The sequence below is a fragment of the Ipomoea triloba genome, chromosome 7 (assembly GCF_003576645.1).
Source record: "Ipomoea triloba cultivar NCNSP0323 chromosome 7, ASM357664v1".
Classification (NCBI taxonomy): Eukaryota; Viridiplantae; Streptophyta; class Magnoliopsida; order Solanales; family Convolvulaceae; genus Ipomoea; species Ipomoea triloba.
This window is the reverse complement of record NC_044922.1, coordinates 12546253-12553729: the sequence shown is the minus strand read 5'-3', so window position 1 is coordinate 12553729 and position 7477 is coordinate 12546253. Positions and strand designations below refer to the sequence as shown.

The window sequence follows — 7477 nt, the reverse complement described above, 5'->3', positions numbered from 1 at the left end:
GGAAGGCAACCTAGCAAGGCATCGCGCCTAAAAAAAAAAAGAGTCTTAGGGGTCTGCATGGAGGGAAGAAGGCCTAAGGAGCCTGCATGTAGGGAAGGCGGCTCATCGACCCGCATGTAGTAAAGGCGACCGATAATCATCTCTTCTGGGCCCGTAAGTAGGGAAGGCGACCCAGCAAGGCATCGCGCCTAAAAAAAAAATATAAAGTCTTACGGGCCTGCATGGAGGGAAGGCGACCTAAGGAGCCTGCATGTAGGGAAGGCGGCTCATCGGCCCGCATGAAGGGAACACGATCGATAATCATCTTTTTTGGGCCAGCAAGTAGGGAAGAAGGCCCAGCAAGGCATCGTGCCTCCAAAAAAAAGTCTTAGGGCTATAGTAATTATTATTTATGTATTCTTTGGGCCACCGTTTTGAGCCAATATCTCAAGCTTTGTACATACTATTTTGAGTCTAGCAACCCGGGTAACAAAGTTGTTTTCTTCCTACTCCTATTCTGTACCCGTATAGCCGGTTTATGGTGGACCCAGTCACAATAAAATCATCACCTCTCATATATGATTTGTTAGCTATTATACAAGATTAAGATTTACATGTTGTGCAAATTCAAATAATGAATGTGTGTTTTTCCCTCACCAAAAAAAAATCTATAGATTAAGTGATAAAATTACGAGGAAATTTTTTTTTTCATAATATTTTAAATTATTAGAAAAATAAAATTCCTAACTACTCCATATAAATAAAGCATTAATTTCATGTTTGTGGAATTGCGGTTGTACGAAATTAGTTAACAGCTGTAGAAATTGTCTGAATATTTGTTTTCATTTTCCAAAGCGCTACAGAAATTGTGATGGTGGGATGAAGCAAGTGAAATTGAGATGGAGCTTTGACACATGTGGATCCACCAATCAACATCACAAGCTGCAACGTGTACCATATCCATTTTTATTCCCTAAACCCTTTTTTCTTTTTTTTTCTATCACTCTTTTTGTTTTTTTAATTCTTTTTTACAGTTAATCTCCTTCCACAATAATATATTGCATGATTTTTGTTTTCGAATACTACTAACTCTAGTACAATGACGCATCAACTCGAACCCATGACCCCATTTGAGAGAATCACTTTATGTTACTTGACCACAAGATTATTGACATTTTTGAAATTTTTTTCAGTGTAATGTTACATAGTTTTCTTAAACTTTTCTTCTTAATGTTTAATTCATGATCTAAAACTATTAATTAAACTTCTGTTTATTTGATTAAGTATATATTTTTTTAAATCGGGATCAGATCAACTAATTTATTAATATTTAATGAAAATAAAAAAAAATCATTATCACATTATGAGGTAAATTTCTTTTGCATTTGTTCTACTTACTTTTATGTTCTTGGAGCATAGCATAATCTGTTCATCTCTTAACATAAAAGGTCATGATTAGAGGTGACAGTGTGAGAGTTTGAATCTCACTGAAAGCATGTATAGGGGTCATGACTAGAAGTAACAATATGAGAGTTTGAATTTCACTGAAAGCATATATCAAATTTATGATTGGCTGCATAGGGCATTTGTTTTTAACGTTATGGTGTGGTGCATAAAAGTTTAGAATTTCATATTGTGACATGAAGTAAATTAGTCTCGATATTCCGATACCAAACAAATAGTCAATTTTAATTCATTGTGAAGTTAAATGCGAGCTTAGCAATTTTAAAACAACTTTATAATTATTTTTGTTAGGTGTACTCAAAATTTTCACCATGGAGATTTAAGGCTAGATGAGTCCCTTTTCCCTCAACCACACCCATGTTAACAATTTTATAATGTAATTCAAGGTAATGTATATAATTGAAATAGTTTTCTTTTCTCTAACTGTAACGGCGACGTTTAGGGAGTGGGCATGTGTGTAGTGGAAAGGAATGCGAGTGGCAGCAGTTTAAGAGCGGTTCGTGTACGTGTTGCGCCAGAATCGACGGGTGGAATTCCTTTTGCCACAGATGAGCGGTGAAGATTGCTGGATTTAGGCGGGGAAGCACTCCCAGCGGACGGACGGACTTGTATATTCTATAATAATAATAATGCCCTCTCTCTTCACACTACAACACCTTCATAACTCATAACTCAGCTCAAAGTTCGCCGGACGGAATTAAGAACGGTGGATGGCGGAGATCTGCTGCGGAGTGTTGAGTGAGAAGGAGGCATCTCAGCCGTGCGAAAAGAGTTCTCCGCCCGTCAGGAAGAGGAAAGTGGAGATCAGGAAGATCAATTTCGTCACCGGAGTAACTCCGTCGTCGTCCTTGCCGGATGCCGAGAAAGAACTCAAGTGTCCTCGGCTGGAGTTCTATTATGGCCCGATTTCAGGTGTATGTGGTGACGCTGTCGACAATTTTGTCGGCTCCGATGTGGAGGAGAAGGGGAAGGTGGTGGTGGTGAAGGATTTTCCGTCAACAATCCTCCTGGCTCCCTTCACTTCCAATCTGTTGATGGAGTCCGTGGCGTATCCGAAGTTCGGCATGGCTTCAGTTTGCGGAAGGAGGAGGAATATGGAAGATGCCGTAGCAATTCACCCTCGGTTTTGCCGCACGAATCGTGAAAACGAGGACGAATTGCATTATTTTGCAGTCTACGACGGCCATGGATGCTCTCACGTATGTCCAATCTTCTTCGTAAATTAATGAAATACAAATTGTTTAATTATTTAGTTTTTGTGACATTTTAGGTAGCATTCATGTGTAGAGAGCGGTTACACGAGCTGGTGAGGGAAGAGCTGGAGACGAAAGAAGATAGTGAGGAGTGGAAGCACGCGATGGAGCGAAGCTTCAATCGAATGGACAAGGAAGTGATCGCATGGAACAAAAACTTGATGCGCGGCAGTTGCCGCTGTGAGCTCCAGACGCCGGAATGCGATGCCGTTGGTTCCACGGCAGTGGTCGCCGTCATAACGCCTCTCAAAATAATCATCGCCAATTGCGGCGACTCCAGAGCCGTCCTTTGCCGGAACGGCAAGGCCATCGCTCTCTCTAATGATCATAAGGTATACAAAATTTTTTTTTCTCGTAGTAAAAGGTAAGGTATATATATATATATATATATATATATGATGCTGATTTTGCAATTTAACTGTGGACGCAGCCGGATCGTCCAGATGAGCTGAGTAGGATCGAAGAAGCGGGTGGGCGGGTGATATATTGGGACGGTCCTCGAGTTCTGGGAGTTCTGGCGATGTCCAGAGCGATAGGCGATAACTATTTGAAGCCTTACGTAACATGCCAGCCGGAAGTGATGGTTATCGACCGGACGCCAGAAGACGAGTGCTTAATCCTGGCAAGCGACGGTCTCTGGGACGTGGTGTCCAACGACACTGCATGCAGCGTCGCCGGGACCTGCCTTAAAGGGAAGACAACAACAACAACAACGCCTTGGAGCTGGGCGGAGAAAGATGCCGGAGCAGAGAACTCCGACAAGGCTTGTTCAGATGCTTCAACGTTGTTGGCTAAGCTGGCTCTGGCAAGGCGGAGCTCCGACAACGTGAGTGTGGTGGTGGTGGACTTGAACTCCGGCCGGGGCTCCATATGAATAGACCCTGTCGTCTCTTTTAAGCAGCAGCGTTAGTGAATGTTTGTATCTCTATAATGAAATTATTGTGGTTAGGTTGTTTAGAGTTAAGCCCTAATTAAAGCATAACTGTGGCAATCAATGGAAATGTTACCCTATGCTCAATGTTAACTGTAAATATACCAAGTATTCGCTCCTCAAAGCGGAAAGAAAAGAAGAATAATTTGTCAACTATGCAATGTATGTAATGTGATAACACATGTAATGTCATAACACTTCCGTCACTTCCGTTACTTAGGGTCCGTTTGAAAAGCAGGAAAATGACTTCTGTAAAATGAGTCATTTTTCAGAAAACAGTTTCATTTCCGGTGTTTGGATATATTATGGAAAACTGTCTTTGTGTGTTTGGTTCATTTTCTGAAAAAGGGATAGAATTGTATATTTAAACATTGTAATTGTTTTATTTAAAATATAAAAAATTATAATATTTATTAAAATAATTGTATTTAATAAAAAAATAGAATTTACCAAATTATTATGTAGTGTCATAACATATCTGTTTTGAAATGGTTACAGGATCTTGTGATAATACTTCTGTTACTGAATGGTCAAAGAATGCAACAGAATCGAACCTGGTAGATGTGATAATACTTCTGTTACTGAATAGTCAAAGAATCTAAGTAGTGAGGCATTGATTCTTTGGCGGAAAGAAAAGAATTTGAGTTCATTTTCTGCAGTTTTAGCCATGCCGGGGATAAAATCCATTTACAGTCATGCCGCCATCGACACAAATGATCTGGCCAGTGATGTAAGATGAAGCAGGTAAACAGAGGAATGCCACAAGAGAAGACACCTCTGAGGGTTCTCCCAGGCGTCTTAGAGGAGTCCTATCATAAACCTCCTCTACATATTCCTCATTACTCAGCACCTAAATTTGGAATAGTACATATTATTATGAGATTAAATAGAGCTTCCCAAGAAGTAACAATCACATTTGCTTTATCAAGTTGCCGGAAACTTACTTGCTCCACCATAGATGTTCTGATGTACCAAGGCGCAACGCCATTGCTCCTGATATTGTCTTTTGCCCACTCACACGCCAAGCTTTTTGTAAGTTGGTTAATAGCTCCTGTGAATAACTATAGCATTAAATATTATCGAGCTCAAGCTCTGTCACACTAATCTGCAGAACAATAGCAAAATCCTTAAACGAGATCAAGATAGATACATCACCTTTTGTTGCTCCTTGGACAGACATAGACTTCAGTGATACAAAAGCCGAGACAGATGAAGTGAATACAACACATCCTGCTCCCGATGCTTTAAGAAGAGGATAGGCAAGTTGGCATAGATGAAAAACAGATTCGAAGTTTGTTGCCAATAGGGTGGAAAAGTCCTTGGCTGTGAAATCCAATACAGGTTTTCGTATATTTGTCCCGACATTGTTTATCTACTGAGCCAACAAAAGAAGAAAACCAACCTATTACTTCCTCAAAGATGCATGCGATTAACTAGCGTGTGACACTCAAGAGTGAGGGCTCTGGCCGAGAGCCTGAGAGGACAACTACAAGATACAAGAACGGAACAGCACATAGATGCAAAAAATCATGTACTAATCTGATTTCATTCGACAAGAGAGCAAAGGATACTAGAGAACCAAACCATCTCAACATATTTAACCCGGCAAAAACTGAAAAGAGTTCAGGAAATGAACCCTTCACCCGTGTAATATCAAATTAAAACAGCATGAAGATGAAAGATATACTAGTGTAGGTGAAGAATATATTCAATGCCAGCCTACCCTTCCCCTCCACACCTTTCCAAGTTGCAACATATCCAAATTCCCAATTTATATTGCATATTCCAAAGTAAGATTAACTGATCCTGGATTCCAAAACAAAACTTCAAGGGGGTTGCGTTTCCTTCAATTCTCCTTTTTCCATTCTCTATAGGAATTAGGAAAATGTAGAAAGTAAATGTATTCTCTGTTTTCGTTTTTCTAAGTTGTCAATTCTCCATTTCCCAGGTTAGCAATCACAATCCACACTTGTCTCTTACAAAAGGGAATTTGGTGAATTGGCAAAAAAAAAAAAAAAAGCATGCAATTTCTTGGAATCTACATAAATTTCTAGGAACAAAAGGCTTTCAGATTAACAGGGAAAGAGGATGGGACACTGACAAGGATATCGAGCTTTCCACTGAAAGTAGAAGAAACAGCCTCCATTAGCTTCTCGCGCTCAGGCCGAGATGACACATCGCACACTGATCCACTCACTTCAAACCCTTCCTCTTTCCATCCCCTCAAGCATTTTCCCAGCTCCTCTTCGCTCCGGGCGCAAGTATGCACGGTGGCTCCAAGCCCAGCCAATTCCTCCACAATGGCATTCCTAATTCACATAATCCAGAGAAGAATCGAACAAAAAGATAGTTCAGTTTCAAAATCGGCCCTCCAAAACTCCAATCTTATGTTAATTACGCATCAATATGCATAAATTAGTAGTGTACCCTACCCAATGCCTCTGGTACCGCCGGTAACGAGGGCACTCATGCCGTGAAGTGACCACCGGTCGCCCCCTTTCCTGGAATGTGCGGTGGAAGCTATGCTGGCTGAGATAATGAGCGTCCACTTGCGTGTGTGAGTGATAGTGCGTTTTGATAGTCGGACGCCGTGAGGGGCGGCGGCTGAGTGTAAAGGCGCCAGGGGAGATCGTACGACGAGGGTCTGAGACATTTCTTATGATGTTTAGCTTCAACTTCCACTGAGAGTGCTTGTTTCAAACTTTGAGCTGTTCCCAAAGCAATAGGAGGAGGAGGCGGCGGCGGCGAGCGGCGGTGGGCGGTGGGCGGTGGGGTGAAGTATTACGGTTTTGGTGCTATCAAAAACTGATAAAATAGTGTCGATTTTTTTTTTTTTTTTGAAAATAAAGAAACTCATTCTATTAAGACAATTACAAATAGGATCAATGGAATGGTATATACTATTTCTTACAATTAGACATACAAATAATTTTCCTAGCAATGCTATAATTTGCAGACTGTTTCACAAATTTGAAGTTAAATCCGTTGGATGAACTTAACACTTCTTTAATATCATTGAAGGATTGATCAAACGTAGCCAAGATTAACTTCAGTTGGAAAGTCTTGCACATCACCTGAGTATTTGTTTTCAACCTTACGTTCATTGACAATACATCCATCGATCTGAATTGCCCATGCTCTTTTTCATTGTCATCTTTGTCACCTAGTATGAGGTCCACATAAGCCATGACCAACTTTTATGATTCACACTTACGAAGAAAAGAACTCGTCAAAAGAAACGAGAGGAAAACAAACTCGTCAAAAGAAACGAGAGAAAAACAAACTCGTCACACAAACGAGAGAAATAAACAAAAAACACAAACAAATACAGAACACACAAGAAAAGGAAAACAACAGTACACCTCCTATTGAAAGCTTTATTTTAGGGATCCACTAAAATCAAGCCACCTCTTTATCCATATCTGGTTGAATCCTTTGAACTTTGAAACTTCTGCAACTTCCTTCGAGAGTTGTGGTTGAATCGGCAATGAAAGTTATGAAAAAAAAAAAAAGAAAAAAAAAGAGAGGGAAATAGGAGACCGTCAGTCAAAGACCAGCCGATGCTATCTACTATTTTGTACAATAATTCACCCCTTATTTGAGTTGTTTTTATGCTTATTTTCTTTATCCTCATGGGTCAAGGCCCATCTATCTCCTATATATTCTACATATTCTCTACAATTTAAGAAGTTCCCTTACAGAGTTCCCAAGGCAAATTATGCTGTGGACCCAGGTCCACCTTGCAAGGTGGACCTGCGTCTAAAACTACGTCGTTTTTGTTTTGTTTTGTTTTTTGTTTTTAATTAGTATATATATTGCTGAATATAAAGTTGTCCAAAAATGTGTGAAT

The 7477-nt window shown here is 40.1% G+C and overlaps 2 protein-coding genes across 2 annotated transcripts; one reads left to right on the top strand and one right to left on the bottom strand.

The window, feature by feature from the left end:
- Positions 1–2087: 2087 nt before the first annotated feature.
- On the top strand, positions 2088–3783 carry LOC116024530 (probable protein phosphatase 2C 24). The gene is made up of 3 exons (XM_031265443.1): positions 2088–2642; positions 2714–3028; positions 3127–3783. The coding sequence occupies exons 1-3, from the start codon at positions 2154–2156 to the stop codon at positions 3568–3570; spliced, it is 1248 nt and encodes a 415-aa protein (XP_031121303.1). The 5' UTR covers positions 2088–2153; the 3' UTR covers positions 3571–3783.
- Positions 3784–4129: 346 nt separating this feature from the next.
- LOC116024531 (tropinone reductase homolog At5g06060-like) lies at positions 4130–6395 on the bottom strand. Its single transcript, XM_031265444.1, has 5 exons — positions 6060–6395; positions 5729–5936; positions 4783–4999; positions 4572–4678; positions 4130–4477 (listed from the first exon to the last, which is right to left on the bottom strand). Exons 1-5 carry the CDS (start codon positions 6278–6280, stop codon positions 4289–4291), a joined length of 942 nt encoding a protein of 313 aa, XP_031121304.1. The 5' UTR covers positions 6281–6395; the 3' UTR covers positions 4130–4288.
- Positions 6396–7477: the final 1082 nt, after the last annotated feature.

What these genes read in the sequence shown, in the direction of transcription:
- LOC116024530 (XM_031265443.1), top strand. Translation starts at nt 2,154, where the DNA reads ATGGCGGAGATCTGCTGCGGAGTGTTGAGTGAGAAGGAGGCATCTCAG. An exon ending in ACGGCCATGGATGCTCTCAC is followed by an intron (nt 2,643 to 2,713) that starts GTATGTCCAATC and finishes GTGACATTTTAG; the next exon opens with GTAGCATTCATGTGTAGAGA. An exon ending in CTCTCTCTAATGATCATAAG is followed by an intron (nt 3,029 to 3,126) that starts GTATACAAAATT and finishes CTGTGGACGCAG; the next exon opens with CCGGATCGTCCAGATGAGCT.
- LOC116024531 (XM_031265444.1), bottom strand. Translation starts at nt 6,280, where the DNA reads ATGTCTCAGACCCTCGTCGTACGATCTCCCCTGGCGCCTTTACACTCA. An exon ending in GGCGGTACCAGAGGCATTGG is followed by an intron (nt 5,937 to 6,059) that starts GTAGGGTACACT and finishes TATGTGAATTAG; the next exon opens with GAATGCCATTGTGGAGGAAT. An exon ending in GTGGAAAGCTCGATATCCTT is followed by an intron (nt 5,000 to 5,728) that starts GTCAGTGTCCCA and finishes TTGGCTCAGTAG; the next exon opens with ATAAACAATGTCGGGACAAA.